Source organism: Chrysemys picta, chromosome 2 (assembly GCF_011386835.1).
Source record: "Chrysemys picta bellii isolate R12L10 chromosome 2, ASM1138683v2, whole genome shotgun sequence".
Lineage (NCBI taxonomy): Eukaryota > Metazoa > Chordata > Testudines > Emydidae > Chrysemys > Chrysemys picta.
Window position 1 is genome coordinate 252,829,508 of NC_088792.1, and position 22,832 is coordinate 252,852,339.

Here is a 22,832-nt window from a genome sequence, read left to right on the forward strand (position 1 = left end):
CCAATCGAAAACCTGGTTATCCATAAACATCATCATAAGTACAGCAAACTTGAACAAACTGCTTTCTGAGTAGCGCACAGGGTTTTGTTTCAGGTGAGGAAGAAGGAGCACGTATTTTTGTTTAATTTTCTAAGAGAAAAATGGTAAGTGATCAGCAATCTGGATGGGTAGCTGTAAGCCCATTTGTGTATGTTGGAAAAATAGCATATGTTCCTGTCAAACAATTATGATATTTCTGTCCTCTGAGTCAACAATTTACTTTCCTGCCTACTGAAGTGGCAATGCAGGTCACTACTTTGGCAGGAAAGAAGAAGAAAAAAGCAAGGTCACCTTGCAATAGTATGAAAAAATACTTTGGGTGCCAGAAACCTTCAACTCCCATCGAAGCTATACCTAACAAAATGAGTATGAACAAAAGGCAATGGGAAAGGAGAGTGCACCACTCCTTGTAGAAAAGAGCCTCAATGAAGAGTTACATTCTTATAATGCCACTTGTGCACTAAACAAAGGACAACTAAAAAGTTATTATGTAGACATTTATTTCAGGTATGCAGTTTACACGCTATTATTGAGCAAAATTGAATTGCAAATATACAAATACCATAACAAGCATTATCAAATAACGTAACTGGCACTAGTGTTATAAGCATATTAATGAAGTTGGTGGGGATAAGTCATGGAAGAGGACTGCAGCCCATGGCATTTTTCTTTTTACCATACCAAACTTTTGGTAGCACCATAATGGCAATACTTACAAGGAACACAAGACAGAACATTGTTAACTATTATTCTGATAGCCACAATTTTTTTTTCAGTTTAATGAATTATGCAGCAAAAATTGTAATAGTGCAGGCGCTTTTGCCAACTTCAGCTTGTGTTTAGTTGTGTGTCTTCCATAAGACAAAGAAAAAAGAAAAGCCAGTCAGATTTGGAACCCATCTTTTGTACTTGTGCAAGCTCTGCACTGTGCTTTAATTCTGTGACTGAAGATGTTCATGTGTTTTGCAAACAGGATGTCATGTAAAAGTTATCCACTAAAGCCTGAGTGAGTCTTTGGTAGGCTAATACTTCATTATTATTATACACATTATCTACCACAGTCATTTTATTTTCTATAAAGTTTTCCTTTATAGTCCAAGGTGGCCAAAGAGGACATTCTGGAAAACATTACAGTAAAATCCTCAAACGACCAGGCACTTAAAACCCAGTCTATTCCAAAGGCACCAAGAATCAAAGGGGCACTGTTCTTCCATTAATGAAAGGTGACTGTATCTGCTTCTCTGCAATGTTTATAAATCAATGGATTCTTATTTTACAGTTTTTATACAGTATATGTAGCCATATCTGTTGTTATCTGATGCATATATAATTGAATTACCTGGACTGTTCTTCATAAGGAAATGTCCCCTTTCTACCACATATTAAGTTCCAATTTTTTTTATTTCAGAATTATGCAAAATGCCATAACCTTGCTCAAGGTGTACAAGTATACAAGCACTTCTGAAACAGGCTGCATCCAGCTCTGAATAGGTGATTCATTCTAAATGCAAACATTTGACATTTGTGTCCAATTATGAGGCAAAATGGTCAGTACAAATATTTATTACTGACAAAGATTTATTACCACTCAGGTCTCTGCGACACTCTCATTTCCCCTAACTAGTGTTCATCCTAGAATGGTTTCATTAAGTTACTACTGCTGATCTAACACCCACTTATCCCAAGCCCCACATTTTTCAAGTGAACAGTATAGGACAGATTATTCAATTTAGCATTTAACATATTATGAATGAGTCAACTGTTTATCTGACTACACAAGTATATACTTTCAAGCAAAGTTGTGGCAACAATACAAAACATGATCATATTGTCCTGTTGTAATGCACTTGTTAAAGCCTTCATATACTTCATACAGGTCTGTAACAAGATCCATATGAAGCATTCTGCCTTACTAGACAGGCATATATAAAATGTAATTGCATCAAAACCTTGCTTCTGCTGGCCACTTGAAACTTACAGTAGTCACATGTAGTTCAACCAGCTTTCAAACAGGGTTCTTTAGTGGTAAATCTATTTTTGCAGCACTTGTAGGTCTAAATTTCAGTCTGAATTGCAGTGTTTAATTCCACAGCATGCTGTGAATGGTTGTTATTTGTTTCTTTCAGTGTTTCACCAAGACCTACACCTACATCAGTTGAAGTTCCATTATTAACACATTCTTCAGCAATATAACTCAACTGTGGAACTTCAGTGCTTGGGGCAGGTGGAGCAAGCACAGGGATTGCACTCTGGTGTGGAGAATTTTCCAAACGGTCATTTTCTACCTCAGGGAGAACACTAACTGTAGTAAAGCGAGAATGATAATCATTGGAACCATGGCTACATGAGGTTTTCATACTTTCCATATCAGAGCAACTAAACTCAGAAAAATGACTTGAGTGGGAATCTGCTACAGATGGGATACTGTCACTTAGAGAGGGAGAGTCAAATTCACTGGAGTTTGTGCTTTGTTGCTCCAACAACTGAGCATCCATGTCTTCTCTGGTCTCATTTATCTTCATGCTACTCTTTTTTCTCAGTTTACCTTTACATTTTTTTCCTGCTGTCGTTTCTTTGGACCACTTGGTGGCACTAGATTTACTTTCTGGCAAGCAGGCCGATGAACAACCAGTATTGCTGCGACCTGGAGCACTGCCATCATCAACACTACTGCTTCCACTATTGTGTCTGAATTTAGCTGGCTTCGATTCAATATCAACTTGCACCTCCATACTGTTGCCTTCCCTAGAACATGAAATAAATGGTCACAGCATCCATCTTTAAGACAACTTACAAACAATTTCATCCTCAAAGGAAAACAGGCCCTTGCCTGTTTTCTATGTGCATGACAAGAATGTTAAATTGCAATATTCAAGGTTAAACGAATTGTTTTATACATTTTAAAGGTTTTTTTAAAATCAAAATGAATTAAAAGGAAACAAAATCTGGGATAAAACTATTTACTGTGCTACCATGACAGTATTCCCATTGGGAACATATAGTCACCCAATTATTTATCATTAGCCTGGCAGCAACTAACACTTGCATATTGTAAACTGTGGTGTGTAAGATACATATATATGAATAATCCTGAAGGTAAATCTTCTAGATGGAATCCCTTATCAAGTTTCAGAGTAGCAGCCGTGTTAGTCTGTATCCGCAAAAAGAAGAACAGGAGTACTTGTGGCACCTTAGAGGCTAACAAATTTATTAGAGCATAAGCTTTCGTGGACGAAGTGGGCTGTAGTCCACGAAAGCTTATGCTCTAATAAATTTGTTAGTCTCTAAGGTGCCACAAGTACTCCTGTTCTTCCCTTATCAAGAGAAGTCATTTGGCCTAGTACACTGGCAATATCCTTTATCAACTAGATTCATGAGTCTTCTTTGTTTTCATATTGTTCTTACCTGTCTAATGGGATGTAGGAATTCAGAATGGATCCTGCCATTGCTTTGGTACTGGCATTGTCACTAACTGTTCCCAAGCTAACTGTGCCAGATTCTCCACTCAGACTGTATCGTTCTTTCTGCACATCTGCTTGAACTTCCAGCCTTGGAGAGATTTAAACAAATAAAAGAAAATTTCAAAAGTTACCTTCATAATATTATTACCATAATTGAAATACCGGGGTTAAGAGTCAGTGTCTCATCTTGTAAAGTTATCCACCATGTGACATCAAGAACAGTTGACAAGTGTCTCCCCAACACTGAAAGATACCTATTTACTGAAATGGTCACTTCTCTTTTGCTCCATCAGTCACAAATGCTGTCTCTTCAATTCAGGAAAATGAGACTCATCGTAAACTAAAAATGAACCGCCTACCAAAAGAAAATGTTGCAGCCAACCAGGAAAATTGAGCATTATGAGAGACTTCCAGACTAAGGTATGATCCTTTTGCAGACACTTCCAACATCTTGTAACCAAGAGATAACTACAGGGCGGCTCCAGGCACCAGGCACCCAAGCACATGCTTGGGGCGGCACCTGGTAAGGGGCGGCGGGGGGAGCGCGGCGCAGCATTCCGTGGGGGGTGGGAGGGGCGCTCCGGCGGCGCGGTGCTGGGGGGCGGGCTCCGGTTGCGCGGGGCTCGGCGAGGGGGCAGCGCGGGCGCGGCGCTGGAGGGGGGTTCCGGCGGCGCTCGGCGGGGGCAGGCTCCGGCAGTGCAGCACTCGGCAGGGGGGCAGCACGGGGCTCGGCGCTGGGAGGGGGGGTTCCGGCGCGCGGCGCTCGGAGGAGGTGCGGCGCGGGCGCGGCACTCGGGGGGAGGGGGTGTTCCAGCGGCGCTCGGCGGGGGGGCTCGGGGGCGGCGCTTTTTTTTGCTGCTTGGGGCAGCAAAAAAGCTAGAGCCGGCCCTGGATAACTACCACAATTTAAAAAGTGCAAAGAACGTTTCTGCCTGCCAAAATCTCAGTTCAGGTCATTACATTTCCTATGTTCCTCCTGCAATAGTAGAAGATATTGCTAATCAAGGAATGCAGGACAGAGAGCTGCATTCCTTATTCTGCTTTCTGTGATAGTGATCTTATGTATGAGCCATTAGAGGAGAATTATAGAAACCAGACCACCCAAATTCAGCTGTGAGCAAGTATGTAAAGAAAAAATCAGTTTAAAATACAGTTGAGAATTTAACTATTGTCTACCCATAAATTCTGACAATGAACTGGAAGCAGAGATTAGTTATTTTTTCTTTTTAAAAAGCACTTCTCTTCCCTGTAAAGGAAAAGATCGTTGTACAAGGCCAAGTATCTTTTCTCTCTAGAATGTATACAGTATCAAAACAGATTTCTATCCTGTCCTTACCAATTCAACACATCTTGAATATCTGAATTGTTTAAACCAAAAAATGGTGTTAAAGAAACAAGGTGAGCTCCACCCTGACTGCTAGATTTTGACAATTCTCCCAAGAGATGTTCTACCGTCTCTGGGGAGGAGAATGGAGCATGGCCAACAAAGCAGCTAAGTGCTTCAGATTACTCAGAAGTGATTCCTCTGGAGTTAAGCAGTGGCATTTTGGGTCTCAGGTGAAGTCTCCAGAGTCCTTCTTGGCAAAAGGAAGGTAACTATGATGTGAGGACATAATGGTAGGGGCATCTGGGATCTGGTATGAAGGTGAAACAGCCAATGATTATATAATAGCATCATGTTGGTATCAGTAAAAGAAAAGTTTTTGTTTTCTTATACAGACATATGGAGATTATGTGAAGGTAGAGTGGGCGCTATATCATCATTAATGCTACATATTTGGGGTGATTATATTACTTATAAATGGCAAAGCCCTGACCCTACACATTTGGAGTCCGGGAAACTTTCTATTGACTTGGGTGTGTGTAAGTATGGCCCATAATGAACAATAATTAGATTAAATGTTAAGAATTTGTTTTATAACCTGGGTTACAAACAACTAGATTGCCAGAAGATAATACTGCATCTTGGATTGCTTCAGCATATGGAATTTATCCTCCTCTGTGAGGCAAAGATTTCACAATCCACTTGTGATATCAGAACCCAAGAGGGTAAGCTATATAACAGCAGTACACTACAGCTGCCATTTCCACGTTCAGTCCTGTCAGAAAAAGCCTCTCAACCTCACCCTTTTATTCACACACTAAAACTAGTTTGACTTAAAACAAGGTGTTGGTGTCATTTACTCCTTACTGAAGTCCACTGTACAGTTTTTCTGCCTTTTTTTTAAAAAGAGAGTTAATTCTGAAGAGTAGCTGGCAGGCATCTTCAGTATTTGTGTTCATTAATGCTCTGTTAAGGAGTGATAGCTCTGACTAGAGATTGTCTGCAGCATGGATATTATGCAAATCCCTGATTTCAGTGTGACTTTACATACTAACATTTAACTGATTAAGTGAACAAAGTGTTAATGCAAAATATTCTTGCTATATAAAATATTGGTAAAATAAATTGCATCACAGCGCTCGTTATTCATTAGTGTATAGTGCCCCACGATGTGCTATGGACTTCACAGAAAACAGAAGCAGTCCCTGGGTCCCAGAGCACTTACAATGAGGTGAGGACAAATACAACTGTGCAGTTACTCAATTTAGGCATGTGCACATTATTCTTATTTATAAAATTACAATGTGAAAGCTTTGAATGGATACTTAAAATACTCATTATAAAATGAGACAGATGCTGATAAGTTTTTCATTGGGTATTTTAAATGTGGGTTAGTGCAAACAATTATAGTCAGTGGATTCACCTGTCAAGGAACAGACATATTAAGGATATTTTAAATTGTGACATCATGGTTACAGGTAAATTATGGGAAATGACAATTAATTAACTTTACTCCAGCTTATTTTAAACATGAAATGATCTGAATATAAAGAAGAGTCACACTCCTCACCCCTCCCCCACATACATTCTCCTCAGATTTAAAGCTAGATACCAGAACAGCAGAAAGCGTGTGTCTTACCTGTTAAAACAGCTGACCATTGCACTTCCTGACAGACTCCCTGTTATACTAGCTCCAGCTAGTGCCATGGTGCTAGCAGTTTCACTCAGGTTGTCCCGAATGGCTCCTATTCTATCCATATGGCTACCACTTGCACTCAGGCTTCCAGTCAATCCTCCAACACTTCCTTCTCCTATACTAGGGTTATGACGTGCCTCTGCTACTGAAGTGGTATCTAGATAAAAATGTAACAGGCTTGAAATTCAAAGGAAATAGACAGTTTTAACTTGGTCTTAAATGTGGATAAGAAAACTGCTTCTGGAATAACACCAGAAGGAACCAGAGAAAGAATCTAGACAATTTGTGAAAACACACTCTATTCACCATGTGAAGATTACAATACGAAGTAAAACAGGCTCTCAGTTGGGACTGCCAAAGTGGCTGTGGCTGAAACCATACATTTCTTTGATAAGTTGCTGAAAGGCTTTAAAATACCTGATGCTACATAGGAATGGTAACGTGAAGCCACCTTACATGTAGGAACTCTCCAGCAGGGAGTCTTGTGGTTTGATTAAAAAATAGATTTATAAAATTCCAGAAAGCAGCAGAACGACATCTGACAGGATTTGTTTTTCCCTATTAGACTATGTCTACATTACAGACCTTACAGCGGCACGGCTGTTCCTCTACATGTAAGGTTTCCCATGTAGCTGCTCTGATGGCATAATTAAACTACCCCCAACGAGCAGCATTAGCTATGTTGGCAGAAAAGCCTCTCCTGCTGAGTGTACACCAGCACTTTTGTCAGCGAAACTTATGTTGGTTGGGGTGTTTTTTTTACAAAAGTTTTACCGACAAAAGGGGTAGTGTAGACAAAGCCTTAGAGACGAAGAGATGAAAACCGACAGCATCCATGGAGTAAATCATCTTATCTCGCTCCTTTCAGCCTGGGGGAGGACATACCCAGAAGTCAGCACTTGATTAGAACAAGTGAGAAGAGCTTTTTGCATCACTTCTTTGAATTTGCACTATGGGAACTAACTCTTCGAGAAGAGACACAAGCCTTTGTTCTCTCTCAACTGGGTCTAACACAAGCTATGGACTTGTGTACAGTGATTACTAAGTGCCCCAGTGATTACCAAGAGGCTCCATTCAAGTGTCAACTCACACAGATCAACGATCAGGGCCTAAGAAAATAAAATGTGCTTGTTTTGACTAGAAGTCTCACTGTTAAATTGTTATTTCGGAGGGAGCGGATGGTACAAAGGGAATGGTAATGCAATAGAATGCTTTTCACCTCTAAGTCACCCATTTGCATTCAGCTTAGATCAAGAGTGAGAAAGCGGTGACCCTCTGATGGCTCTTTGGTGATCTTTTTCACTTAATGCACTATTGGAAGGCACTTGGGTATTACAGTGATGAGGGTTGTTTAACAATCTATATAGAACAGAACATAAGACATAAGTGTAGTGGGCTCAGTCCATGTCCCAGTAGGCAGGCACCTGTATTACAAAAAACACCATGGCATGGAAACAACTACCCTCATTGCTGGAGATGGGTCCTTTAATATGCAGTTTAGGCACATATGTAAGGCATCATGAGGCGACTTGCATTGTTGTTACCTGCACTGTAGCTCTTCTGCAAAGAAAGATCTTCAGTGTCCTAGGCTTTCAAATGTGCCAACTATTACAAAACACTACATTTACAGAAAAAAATAAAATACTGAATTCTCTTACCTACTGCTGCATTTGTTCCACCAACATTTATATCATTTTCATCATCAAATTCTATCCTGACACCCTTTCCATTGCCTGCAGACACCCCACAGCCTCCACTGCGACAGAGGGAGATAGGAACAACTCCATACACATAAGCCAACATAATAGGAACACCAATACCTACAAAGGAAAATATAAAGTTTTTCATTCAATATCATTATTTGCTTCAGCATCTTTTATAAAACTATCCCAGGTTTTATAACTATATTATTTAATAATGCACAGATAAAATAAATCTATAGAAGAGAAAGAAATTAAGAAAATATTTGGTTTTCAGGTGAGATTTGAGAACAGATGGCAAATCACTAAGGTGGAGTGAAACTGGAAAGCTGTTCCAGATAGCAAAAGAGGAGGGAACTGGAACAGTGTCGACCCACATGCCCTATTATAGCCTTGGCTGCAAGCACAAGGGGGACGCATGGCACGCATGTGGATCAATAGGCACTGCTATGAAAACCTTCCGACTCCAGCGCATGGCACGCATGCACACTGCCCATTTGGGATCATCACACAAAGAAGGTTCTCCTACCAACAATGGGAGACCTGAGTATAGTACTGGACGAGTAGACATGTACACTATGCCCACTACAGCTATATATTACACTTATTGGCTTTAATAAGCTTTGTCAAAGAGTATTAAAAACTTTTCTGACATGAGAGCATGGAACTATTTCAAATATCTTTAAAACCAGAAATGCCTACTACTGCCATTAAGGGCAGTAGTAATTAAGGGCTCAATCCTGCTCCTACTGAAGTCAGAGAAAGCTTTGCTACTGACTTCAATGGAGGTAAGATAAGCCATTAAGAAAGTATCATTGTGGGGTTTATGTATCTCAGTTTACAAACGAAAAGAGAAAACTGATGAGCAAAGCCAGTGAAAAGTGTAGTAAAAAGGCAGTCTGGGCTAGGCTGCACTCACACAGAGCATCATTTCCCCCACACTGTGGGAGCTAATCATTTGGCCCAGGCTCTCTAACACTATGCACTAGACTATTCTTCTGCTTTGCTGATGGAAGCCTGTGAAGTTGTAGTAAAATGTCAGGCTGTGCCAGGCCAAACTGACCCAAAGGGAGCAAACCAGCTGCAATACAGATTCAGTTCAGAGGCTCTTCAGTCTGCCCTAAAAGCAAGGTCAATAGGTTCCAATTACTGAAAATCCAATTCACTGGAAACTCACACTCAGGATCTCTATTGTGGAGAGCAGTGTGCCTCAAGCTATTCTCTCAGAGGCAAAGTAAACTAGGTAAGAGCGTGGTGATGCAGCAGGCATGAAGAGGCAACCAAAAGTAAAAGGAGCGGGGAAAAAACCCTGCAGTTACCTCTGTGAAGGAATAATAAAGAGCTGTAATGCATGAGTGAAGCCCAGGCCAATGGATTCCTATGTAGAAAAAAAGATTTTTTCCCCTCCTAACTGCTAGTCCTGCAAACCTGTATTGAGATCTGAGACACAAACTGGGTTCTTTTTTCCCCCTTTACAGCCAAAGGTACCATTGATTGTATTTATTATTATTATTAATGTTTATTACAGTAGTGCCTAAGGGCCAATCAAGACCGAGGCCCCATTGTGCTAGGCACTGCACAAACACAGAGTAGGTAGTCCCTGCCCTGAAGAGTTTACAATCTAAACGGACAAGACAGGCACAATATGGGGGAAGGGGCAGAACATACAAGCAGAGTGAACAGGATGTCAGCAAACAGCATTCCATGATATTTTTTGTTTTTTGTTCGTTGGGTGGGTTTACTTAGGGGTGTAGGCTAGATGGAAAGAGAAGTTCCGGGAAGTGAGATGGACAGAGCGAGGGAGAAGACGGTAAGAGGACAGGTATGGAGTGAGGCTGGGATGAAGAGACTGTGGCAGACGTAGGGGGAAGGTTGGAGCAGAAAGACGATCAGCAAAAGGCAGAGGAAGTCCATACAGAACTGACAAGGGACAGTTCTGTCCTGAGGTTCCTGCTTTGGCTGCTTCTGCTCCTACTGGCTGGTGTTTCCGGCTGGCTCCTCTCTGCAGTTTCCCCTCCCTCAAGCTGTGGGGTGGGAAGGTAATAAGGCTGCAGCCAGGTCCCAGCACCCACAGAAGGTAGGGGGTGTCTGTCCTACACAGCTCTGGGTCAGGAATGTAATGAGGGTGGCACCAGCTGCAACCCTACTTTTCTTCAATGCAAACCTCAGTGACACGTACAGAAAGGATGTGAGAGAAGGAAAGAACCCAGTTTGTCTCCCGAAGACCAAATTTGAGCTTGCAGTGTCAGATATTAAAGAATTATTTAAAAAAATTAAACATTTTCAAAATTCCAAATTGAGCAAATTTGCTCTGGAATCACTGACACACATAAGGACCCCATGGTGCCATTTTTAGAGTACCTCTTTAAAGCAATTTTAAATTACCTTATATACTCGTTCATTAGCCCGTTCGTTTATAACTCGACCCCCCCAAGATGGATAGGTAAAAATAGCAAAAACGGTGTGACCCTTTCATAAGCCGACCCTATATTTCAGGGGTTGGCAAACTTTGGCTCCTGGCCCGTTAGGATAAGCCGCCAGCGGGCCTGGACGTTTTGTTTACCTGGAGCGTCTGCAGGCATTGAGCCCCTCAGCTCCCATTGGCTGGGAATGGTGAACCGCAGACGCTCCAGGTATACAAAACGACAATGTATTAGATAGTCAATTCAATGATTCCATAGAGTTTAAAATCATCAAATTTTGGTGTAGACCCGTTTATAAGCCGACCACCACTCTTTGATGCGTCACTTTTTTACCAAAAATATTCGGCTTATGAACGAGTATATATGGTATATTTTCTTTTTAAAGAAAAAAATTTGATAATGAAAAACTGAGAACAGCTTCAATATGAAAATTATAAGATTAAAGAAGTGTTTTACAATTTTTCATTTAGATGCAGCATCTCTAAAGTCTAGACACTAAATTGCACTGGAGCAGAGACCACAGTGTAATCTGGGGCAAGTCATAACTTTTTTATCCCTCCATTTCCCCATCTGTAAAAATGGAGCTCATACCTCCTAATTCACTGAGTGTGATTTATTAATGACTGTCTGTAAAGTCTTCTCAAATGCTTGGTTGCAAGGTACTACTCTCATGCAGTGGTGGTATTTGCTTACCTACAGTTACTGCAGCTACAACTGGAGAAACTATTACAGACAAGGTTACACCACCTGCAATAGCCAAGTTTCGTTTGTGTTTCGAAATGTCTTTGCCTTCATATCGATTGTGAATCTTGAGGGAAGAAGAAAGAAGAGGGTTTCAGGATACATTGCACATAACATAATGTAAATAGTTTTGGCTCTGCTCTGCTATGGAGCAGTGTGTTGTGTGTTCTCAGCTAGAGACTATACACTATTAATTTAAATCCTTATATACTCCTTAAAAGTTAGACTCTCAAAGAGGGACATTAAATAATACATCTTTCTTAGTGATTTTACATTAATTTATACAATAAAAAAAGAAAGCATAAGTATTAGAAGTTCCTATAATCCCCATGTGTGACATTCCACAGGGTACAATCTGGACGGATGAACAGCTATGTCCCCTCAAGTCTCCAACCTGGGGTGCCTTTTACACTGCTTCGCTGTGAGAGCAACCACTTCTGGTCTGCCCACACACAGCTTCTAAATCACTGTAAATCACTCCCAGCTATATTCTCTGAGTGCTACAGTTAGCCACCAATGAATTAAACTGCAGGGTAACACCAGCAAACTCCAAGTCCCACGCTTTCCCCCAAAAATGTGTGTCTGGTACTGCCAAACACCCTCCTGGACAATACAAGCTCATATAAAACCCATCATTTCATTAATAGAAAATTATATGCACCAATCTTGTTATCCGTTCTGAAGTTTCCCAAACTCTTCAGTTCAAACAAACAAACACTGGTTTAGATAAAACAATGAAAAAGTTTATTAACTACAGAAAGATTTTAAGTGATTACAAGTAATGAGGCATAAAAGTCAGAATGGGTTACACTGAAATAAAAAAGGTAAAATGCAACCAATACCTTACTTAACAAGCTAAGTGAATTCAAAGCAAAAGGTCTCTCACCACATTCTAGCAGTCTTACTGGCTGAATCTTTCAGCCAAGATTCCACACACCCCCAGTCCAATGATGCTTCCTTTGTCCTTCAAGTGCTGTCAATGCCATGAGTAGAGATGAAGGGAGAAATGATTTGGGGCTTCTGTTCCCCCATTCTTTATACTTTTCTTAGAAAATCATCTTCAGCTTAGGTTCAGGAGAGAGAAAGTCTGTGAGATGGGAACTTCCAGCTGTTTGGGATTTTTTTTGCCAAGATGTAAATTCCTTGCCCATACCCTTTTTCCTGCCAAAGAATGGCCTCTTATCCAGGTGATAGTTTATTTGATTTTGTTGATACCTGGCTGAGGCATCAGTTTGCCTTTTGTTTTTGAGGAACTGTTTTGTGCTGGCTTCTCTAAACTTAGAATATGTCTCAGTAACTTCATACAGTAGAATCTTGTGTCTTTACATACAATTTTGCCACACATTTTACAAGGACACTAATGATCAGCAAATTATGAGTTTTCAAATTATATCTCACGAGGCATACTTTGTATAAAATTTATCATAGTTTTGTAAAATGGGTGAACATACGGGTACAGACTGTCACCTCTCCCCCCTTACAAAGCTGCAGGAGGGTTAGCCACTCGATGATCCATGGGCAGTAGGTTAGGGCCCTCTTTCCCGTACAGGGCATCTACCACCATATTTTCTTTTCAGTTTATCTGAACAATTTCCATATTGAACACTTGAAGTATGATGCTTCAGCGTAGAAGCTTGGAATTTGAGGTTTTAGTTCTCTTTAGCCAGATCAATGGTGAATGATCTCTTAAGACCTGAACTTTCTATTCAAAAGGTAGGGCTTCAGTTGCTTAACTGCCCACACCATAGCATAGCATTCCTTTTCTGTGACAGAATAGTTGAGGTCAACTTTTTATTTAAGGCAGCAATTGGGGGCTTCTTGTTATTCTCCGGTTGCATTAGCACTGCACCCAGACCAATGTCTGATGCAGCTGTACACAGTTAAAGCATTTTGTCAAAATCAGGGCTAGCTGGAACAGGCTTTTCAGACAAGATTTTTTTTATCTTATCAAATCTTTTCAGACATGCTTTTATCCCAAATGACTATTTGGCCGGGTCTTTTTACATAAATCTGTGGTTGGAGTTACGTCAATGAACCCATGCATACACCTTCTGTGATTGTTTTTGGTTCGGGGTACAGGCCAATTTACAATGGCTTCAACTTTCAAAGGATATGGGGATATTTGACATTCCCTCTCACCCCTCCACAACCCAGTGTCCTAAACAAAGGACTCTGGCTGCTTGAATTTTACATTAGAGGCTTTTATGGTTAGGCCTGCTTCTTTGAGTTTTGACAGCTCAATTCCCAAGTGTTCTTTTCGATCACCCCAAGTGTCACTAAACACTGCAATGTCATCCACATATGCTCTTGCAAAGTTCTGTAAATCATTTAACACTTTGTTAACCAGCCTCCAGAACATGGCCCCAGCATTAATTAAACTAAACAGTAACACTGAGAATTCAGAGTATCAGTGATGAAAGCAAAATTTTTCTGTGCATCCTCATCCAAAGGGATATTCACTATGACTCATGCCAATACTCCTTTTAAGATTTCTAAATTTCACCCTATACACTTCAGGGGTGATTTGAAGCCTTTGTAAAACAGATTCCTTAAATTAAGAACACATCACAGCTTCCTGAACTGGCAATTCATTAAATACATTCAAAAATGTACCAGACAGTTATGCAACCAGTGTGGGGATTTTCTTGTCCTCAAGAATGTTACGAATTTCACATAGATTTTCAAAAGTAGTGAAGTATTCCTCAATGCAGTCTGTCTCTCTGTATGTAGGACACAGCTGGTCCCAGCCGTGGATTCCTCGAGTGATGGGAGATGTTGGTGACTCTGGGATCTTCCCATGCTTTTCTATCAGCTCCAGATTATATTTCCTCTCCTTCTCTTCAGATTCTTGTTGTCTCAGCTCCATGGCTTGCTTCAGGGGTTCAGCTTCCTGTTCCTTCAGCTCCATGGCTCTTCTATGGGTGGCTTCTTCAGCTTCCCATGCAGCAGCTGCTTCTTTCAGTCTCATCTCTGCTTTCCACATTTGGTACTGCGTTCTCTCTCTTCTTCTGCTGCCTCCACTCTGGCCAGCTCCAACTTTGTAATTGTTTCACTTTTGCTCATTTTTATACTTCACTATTTCCATTTCCCTTACCTGAAATAAGGAAACAGAAAACAACAAACTATCCCCCCTTGAACTGTTTCCAGCCACCACACTTGAGACTAACTTAAAATGTAAACTTCACTCAAAACAACAAGCTGTGCATATACCCTGCTCCTTGCTGCGCCACTGAGGCATCCCCAGGGTACAATCTGGACTGACAGACAGCTGTATCCCCTCAATTCTCCAACCTGGGGTGCCTTTTACACTGCTTCGCTGTGAGAGCAACTACTTCTGGTTTGCCCAAACACAGCCACTAGCATGTAAATCACTCCCAACTATACTGTCTGAGTGCTATAACCAGCCACTCATCAATTATACTGCACGGCAACACCAGCAAACTCCTGTCCCAGACTTCCCCCCAGAAATGTGTGTCTTCTACAGTCCAGCACCCTTCTGGACAACACAAGCTCACATAAAGTCCATCATTTCATTAAGAGAAAATTATTAGGGCTGTCAAGCAATTAAAATAATTAATTGCAATTAATCGCGTTATTAAACAATAAGAGAATACCATTTATTTAAATATTTTTGGATGTTTTCTACATTTTTAAATAATTGATTTAAATTACAACAGAATACAAAGTGTACAGCACTCACTTTATATTTTTATACAACTATTTACACTGTAAAAAACAAAAGAAATAGTATTTTTCAATTCACCTAAGTACTGTAGTGCTCTCTCTTTATCGTGAAAGCTGAACTTACAAATGTAGAATTATGTACAAAAATACCTTCATTCAAAAATAAAACAATGTAAAACGTTTGAACCTACAAATCCACTCAGTCCTATTTCTTGTTCAGCCAATCACTCAGACAAATAAGTTTGTTTACATTTGCAGGAGATAATATTGCCTGCTTCTTGTTTACAATGTCACCTGAAAGTGAGAACATGCGTTCGCATGGCACTGTTGTAGCTGGTGTCTCAAGATATTTACATACCAGATGCGGGTAAAGATTCATATGTACCTTCATGCTTCAACCATCATTCCAGAGGACGTGTCCATGCTGATGAAGGGTTCTGGTCGATAATGATCCAAAGCAGTGCAGATCCACAGATGTTCATTTTCCTCATCTGAGTCACATGCCACAAATAGAAGGTTGATTTTCTTTTTCGGTGATTCAGGTTCTGTCGTTTCCACATCAGAGTGTTGTTCTTTTAAGGCTTCTGAAAGCATGCTCCTCACCTCCTCCCTCTCATATTTTGGAAGGCACTTCAGATTCTTAAACCTTGGGTCTAGTGCTGTAGCTCTTAGAAATCTCACATTGGTACTTTCTTTGCATTTTGTCAAATCTGCAGTGAAAGTATCCTTAAAACGAACAACATGCGCTGGGTCATCATCCGAGACTGCTAAAATATGAAGTAAATGGCAGAATGCAGGTAAAACAGATCAAGAGAATACCATTTTCGCCCCAAGGAGTTCAGTTACAAATTTAATTAATGCATTTTTTTTAAACGAGCATCATCAGCATAGAAGGCATGTCTTCTGGAATGGTGGCCAAAGCATGAAGGGGCATATGAACGTTTAGCATATCCGGTATGTAAAGACCTTCCAGTGCCAGCTACAAAAGTGCCATGCAAACTTCTGTTCTCACTGTCAGGTGACATTGTAAATAAGAAGCGGGCAGCATTACCTCCCGTAAATGTAAACAAACTTGTTTGTCTTAGCGATTGGATGAAGAAGAAGTAGGACTGAGTGGACTAGTAGGCGCTCAAGTTTTACATTATTTTGTTTTTAATTTTGTTTTGGAGTTCAGTTATGTAACAAAACAATCTACATTTTTAAGTTGCACTTTCACGGTAGAGATTCCACTACAGTACTTGTATGAGTTGAACTGAAAAATACTATTTATTTTATTTATCATTTTTACTCCAAATATTTGTAACAAAAATGATTATATAAAGTGAGCACTGTACACTTTGTATTCTGTGTTGTAATTAAAATCAATATATTTGAAAATGTAGAAAAACATCCAAAAATATTTAATAAATTTCAACTGGTATTCTATTGTTTAACAGTGCGATTAAAACTGCGATTAATTTTTTTTAATTGTGATTAATTTTTTTGAGCTAATCATTGAGTTAACTGCGATTAATCGACAGCCCTAAAATTTATATGCACAAATCTTGTTATCCCAAATGAAGTTTCCCAAACAAAGACACACTAGTTTAGATAAAACAATAAAACAAATTTATTAACTACAGAAAGGTAGATTTTACGTGATTAAAAGTAATGAGGCATAAAAAGTCAGAATTGATTACAATGAAATAAAAAGTAAAATACAACTAATATCTAAATTAACAAGCTAAGTGAATTCAAAGCAAAAGGTCTCTTCTTACCACATGTTACAGGATTCTTACTGGCTGAATCTTTCAGCCGGGATCCCTCCCCAGTCCAATGATGCTTTCTTTGTCCTTCAAGTGTTGTTGATACCATGAGTAGAGATGAAAGGAGAGATGATTTGGGGCTTCTGTTCCCCATTCTTCATACTTTTCATAGAAAATCATCTCCAGCTGAGGTTCAGGAGACAGAAAGTCCACTGGATGGAAACTTCCAGCTTTTTTTTCCGACCAACACGTAAAATCCTTGCTTACACCCTTTTTCCTGCCAAAGAATGGCCCCTTGATCAGGTGATATTCCATTTGATTTTGTTGATACGTGGCTGAGGCATCAGTTTGCCATTTGTCTTTGAGGAACACGTTTACAGAAGCAAGCACAAACTGGGAATATGCCTCAGTAATGTCATACAGTAGAATCTTATAACTTTACACACAATGCTGCTACACATTTTACCATGACAGTAGTGGTCAGCAAATGATGAGTTTTCAAATGGTACCTCACCAGGCATTCTTTGTACAAAATATCAGAGTCTTGTAAGAGGAGTGAACAGACTGCTACACCATATATGCTTTGCCTTTAACATATATTATTTTTGTAGCTGCAATCAACTTAAAAAAAGGAGGGATAAATCATTGTTTCTTCCTTTCAATCAACTTTATTAAATATTAAGCAATGACAAAATCTTAAGTTAATAACTTATTTTTCTATATAGTTCTAATAAAGTGGGACATGAGAAGGGGTTTCAGCAGCATAGCCTTTCCCAAGATTCAACTGAGGAGAAGGAGGACAGAAATTGTTCCAGTGCTCTTGTCCCCACTTGAGATGAGCTTGAGGGAGGGTGTATTTCAGACCCCATGCATCTTACTGCTCTCTTACCTATGATGGGTTTGCAGGGCCAAACCCCTTAGCTATAGCCTGCTCTATAGGACTTCAGAAATTTTCCAGGCCAAATTGCTTGTTTGCAGCAAATCTTACATGAATTTGCAAAGTCTTGGTGACCACTGTTCCACAAAACTTGGCTAGCAAACTGTCTCCATAGCTTTTATGGTCAGGAATTAGACTTGGACTCATAGGCTAGGTCTACATTACAGCACTTTGGTGCAGCGGCTCCGCTGTAGCGCTTGTGGTGGAGATGCTCGAAGATGACAGGAGAGAGCTCTCCCTTTGGCTTAATAACTCCTGCCTCCACTAGAGACAGTAGTTATGTCAGTGGGAGAAGCTCTTTCACTGACATAGTGCTCTCCACTCCAGCGCTTAGATCGGTATAACTTACTTCACTCAGGGATGTGAATAATCTACACTTCAGAGCAATGTAAGTTATACTGAAGCAACCTGTAGTGTAGACAAGGTCATAGACTTTAAGGTCAGAAGGGACCATCATGATCATCCAGTCTGACCCCCTGCACATTGCAGGCCACGGAACCCAACGCACCCAGTCCTGTGATAGACCCATAACCTTTGGCCAAGTTACTGAAGCCCTCAAATCATGATGTGAAGACTTCAAGTTACAGAGAATCCACTATTTACACTAGTTTAAACCTGCAAGTGACCCTACCCCATGCTGCAGAGGAAGGTGAAAACCTCCCAGAGTCTCTGCCAATCTGATTCAGGAAAAAATTTCTTCCCGACCCCAAATACGGCTATCAGTTAGCCCCTGTACATGTGGGCAAGAGCCAGCAGCCAGATTCTTGGAAAAGAATTCTCTGTAGTAACTCAGAGCCCTCCCCATCTAGTGTCCCCATCACTGGCTGTTGAAAATATTTGCTTCTAGAAGTCTCAGATCAGCTACATGTCATTGTAGGGAGTCCCAACATACCATCCCCTCAATAAACTTATCAAGCTCAGTCTTGAAGCCAGTTAGGTATTTCGCCTCCACTGCTCCCCTTAGAAGGCTGTTCCAGAACTTCACTCCTCTGACAGTTAGAAACCTTCATCTAATTTGAAGCCTAAACGTGTTGATTGCCAGTTTATATCCATTTGTTCTTGTGCCCACATTGAACCTATTTGGGAAGGAATGGTGAACAGAGCCAACTGAAAGTACACCAGTGTACATGTTCAAGAGTGCTGCATTTTAAAACCAGAAGCAAGGTAAGCAGCACAGTGCACTTTACCTTACGCCCCACATACACAGGGATTCCAATAATCATAGCAGGAATAGCAATGCCAGCTATTAAAGCAATTCCTACTGGAGCTCCAACAAGCGTTCCCAGTTGCCACAGTATTTTCTTCTTACGGCTCCATGGTTTCTTTCCCCAAAATGTACAACCTGATGGGCTAATAGAAACAAATTGTAAACACACACATACAACTGCTTAGAAATGAGCCAATGATAAGTTATTTTAAGACATGACAATATCTAATATCTAATAAAATTCATATTACACAGATGGCAACAGTGTCTAAAATCTATTTCTTTAGACCTTTCAGATGCTCCAATGTCCTTTGAAAGGCGCTATGAATCATACCACATAACGTCTTGTGCTGCTCAGTGCCAACACAAATTATCATTTTCACATGGAAACTAACTTCCAGTTATATCAACTTAACACTCAAAATAAATGGTCAGCACTAGAACTAAAGTAAAAGTAGCTATTGTGAACATGTACACCATTTCATTTTGTGACACTAAATACGTGCTGCATCCATCTTTCTGAGCTTGAAACTAAGTGAGAGAACATTTGATTTTTATTTTCTGAAATAAGATGAACAAGGTGACTATTTTAAGTACCTACATAGCAAAAAAAAAAAAATATTCCATTTCTCATACCTAAACACTAGAAGCTTAATTCTCTACTCTGCTGAGACACAAGATGGCCTTCGGTTGACGGGACAATCTGGCCCTAGATATTTTAGCACAGAACATTTATTCATCTAAGCAGAACTTTAAATCAGTCTGCACTAGTATAACACTCCAGTCACTCCTGAAGTTAAATAAGTCAAAACAGGGAAAAGCAAAATAATGTAAAAATCAGGAAACAGGATGTAGATAAAATGCTGAATGTATAAAATGAGAAAATATTTGTCTCAGATAATCTATAATTATAACTATTTTTCCTAAACATACCTTAAATAATGCAAATCCGAGATCTCTTTCATGCATAGCCAACAGAATTCACAACCACACACAGCACAAGTCATGTGGTTGCAGCTTCCATCATTCATTTTTATTATGTAAGCAGCACAACGCGGGCATGGCTTTATATCATCAGCTGTTTAAAATGAAACATGAAGATCATACTATTTCTATGAAAAAGTGAAATGTATCTAAACACAGACAAGAAATATGAGTTTTGACTGATCATAGTAGTTCTGACGCAGACGTATCTAAATCTTTGTTATAAATATGCTTTACTAAATCCTTAATTGCAGATGGTTTTTGGTCATGACCATTAGAAACCATCAATATAGTAGTATTAATCACAACAAATTAAAATATAGAAAAATATATCACATTTAGATAGATCAATAGCTTCACACACACACAAAGATTTTCAAAGTCAATAAAATGTAAGTTAGATATTAAACAGGCACATTAATAAATATGCATGATGACAGGCAGTTTTTGCATATAATCCTCTCCACATTTCATACTTCTGTAATCTTCACTCATGAGTCCCAACCTTTATTTCTTCTTCATACTTAATATGCATTTCACCTTAAATATTCCATATCTTTTGTTCTCTTTTTCCACTCCTCTGCTCTTGACTCCACTCCATGGCCTCCCCTTAATGCTCTTGCTCCCCAAACCAGATACATTTATATTTGTTACAGAAACAGACAAATCAGAATCTGTCGAATGCTCCTAACCGAGCTTAATACTGAAAATATTGCTAAGGGTTTATTTCTTTCACTGACAAGTGTAAAAATGAAAGTTTCCCAAAGGGTAACCTTAATGATAGGAAAGACAAGATAAGGCATACTGACAAAACTTTTTCTGTTGTGATTCCTGGACTATTTCCCAGACTCTTACTCTGATTCAGAATTACAGGACAAACAATTCACTCATCATAGCAATATTAGTTATGTAAAGCACGCCCCATTGGTTAGCTGGTCAGAAATAACTGCTGGTGCAGAAGAAAGCTGTGGTACAGTAGGCTTTTGATGGAGAAAATGGGGCAGTGGAAAACTCCTGCAGATTCCCTCTGCTGGAGACATGCCTAGCATGGGAGAGTCTGGAGCAGGTGTAGAGTCAGCAGAACCAGCTCCTACACTCACAGACCATGGTGCACAGGAAGAGGGAGTGATGAAAGTATGGTGCATGCTATCAATTCCCAACTGGCATGTAATCTCTAGGGGACCAGATGCATACTGTACAAGTTAGAGCTGCCCCTAGGCTAAGGTTAGATCAGAGAATCAGGGAGACAACGGGACACAGAACACAATCTTTCCCCTCATATGTCTAATTAGTTCAGTCAGAGAGAAGAGTCGGTTGGGGAGAGATAAACGAGCAAGAGAGTTTCGTTTGACAAAGCTTGTGTCAGACAAAACAGGCAACTCTTGGCGATACCAAAACATTGTTCCACTGATTAGTCAAACCTTCCTTTTACTCAGTAACAGTTGCAATAAGACTTAATTTTCACATATCTGAGTTATTTGATTCCTGGCTGGCCAATGTAGAAGCACTTTATTGACGAGCAGAAATTACCTTGATATATCCCTCACATGGAGTGATCGTTTATGCATTCTTATACGGGTGTGGGTATCAGTAAATCAATAATAATTTTGCTTTTTCAGATCTATTTATACCAGTATTATAAACCTTGTCAAAATTCCACCCACAGGGAAAAAAATGTGTTTCAGCTGTGAAAGCTATACAATTGGGAAGAGAGTGGTTCTAGTCAGCCAGCAGTACTTCAAGAATGCTTGACTGCAATGTCACCGAAGATTACACTTTTAAACTATAAAACGACTCAAGATTTAAAAATCCTAAAAAGGCTTGTAACAATTGAAGCCATCAGCGCTACCCCTTCATGATTTTACCACTCCTGAAAACCAAAAATTTCCCATATTAGAAAAACTCAGCACTTTTTTTTTTTTAAATTTAATCTAAAGTTATATTAATGTTTTATGGTTCTGAAACTGGTACAAAAAAAAAATCAGGGTTGGAGCTAATTAAGTCATCACATATTTCTTTCTTTGGTAATATTAATCATGTAATTGTACTAGTAAGACATTTTACAGAGACATATGATAATAAATACCTGCTGCTCCAGACTCCTGGCTATAACTAATAGATGAAGAACGAATTGTTCTCAGGCGCAGACTATGGGCTCTTTCCTGGCGAGCAGCATCACAGGTCTGGTTTGGATGCCAAATCTGTTTACAGTGGTAGCAGAACTCAGTACCACAGCCTTCACGCCCACAGGTAAGTTTGGGACAGCTGGCACAGCCAAAAGCAATCACAGCATATCTTAAATGATCAAAAGGGGTGGAAGAAAGATTTTTGTTAATACAAAAATAATATCTATAGACAAGATAGTAGGGCAACAGCAGAACCAGCTTAATACTGTTGTACTGGGAAAGAATGGGGCCCCTAGCCAAGGCTACCCCACCCACCTCCTCAGACCCAAAACTGTGCAGAGCAGACACCTCCAGGGGCATGAGGACAGATGCAGAGCCACTTCTCCCCCCGCCATGTAGGTTTTGGGGAAAACTGCAGGGAGGAGCTAGCCAGAAACTAAAGCTGGCAAAACTCTTGTAGGAGCAGTTGAAGCAGGGACAGATAGGCACTGAAAATATTTTTCTACAGCTTTGCCTGGACTCTCTCAGCTCTCCCCCCAAAAAACAATCATAGGCTAACATTATGTTTGCCACCATCACACTAAGCACTTTGCTTGTAGGTTAGAGCTCCTTCCCCTACCCTTTGTATTATCTATTGACAGTGTAAGCTCTTTGGGGCAGGGACTGTCTACTACTCTATTTGTACAGTGCCTATCAGAACTGGTCCCCAAACTCAGTTGGTCCCTAAGCACTAAAATAAACAAACATAATTTATAATAATACAGG

The 22,832-nt window shown here is 40.0% G+C and overlaps 1 protein-coding gene across 3 annotated transcripts in view; it reads right to left on the reverse strand.

Moving 5' to 3' along the window:
- Nucleotides 1-522: 522 nt before the first annotated feature.
- The window catches only part of RNF19A (ring finger protein 19A, RBR E3 ubiquitin protein ligase), an 88,037-nt gene continuing 65,727 nt past the window's right edge, over nt 523-22,832 (reverse strand). For all 3 annotated transcript variants that reach the window (XM_005291662.5, XM_065585960.1, XM_065585961.1), the window contains 8 exons: nt 22,028-22,236; nt 19,891-20,035; nt 18,938-19,100; nt 11,337-11,451; nt 8,179-8,340; nt 6,464-6,677; nt 3,445-3,588; nt 523-2,784 (listed from right to left, as the gene is read on the reverse strand). In XM_005291662.5, the coding sequence (XP_005291719.1) occupies nt 2,094-2,784; nt 3,445-3,588; nt 6,464-6,677; nt 8,179-8,340; nt 11,337-11,451; nt 18,938-19,100; nt 19,891-20,035; nt 22,028-22,236 (1,843 nt within the window). In that variant the 3' untranslated portion in view covers nt 523-2,093. The remainder of the gene's footprint in view (nt 2,785-3,444; nt 3,589-6,463; nt 6,678-8,178; nt 8,341-11,336; nt 11,452-18,937; nt 19,101-19,890; nt 20,036-22,027; nt 22,237-22,832) is intronic.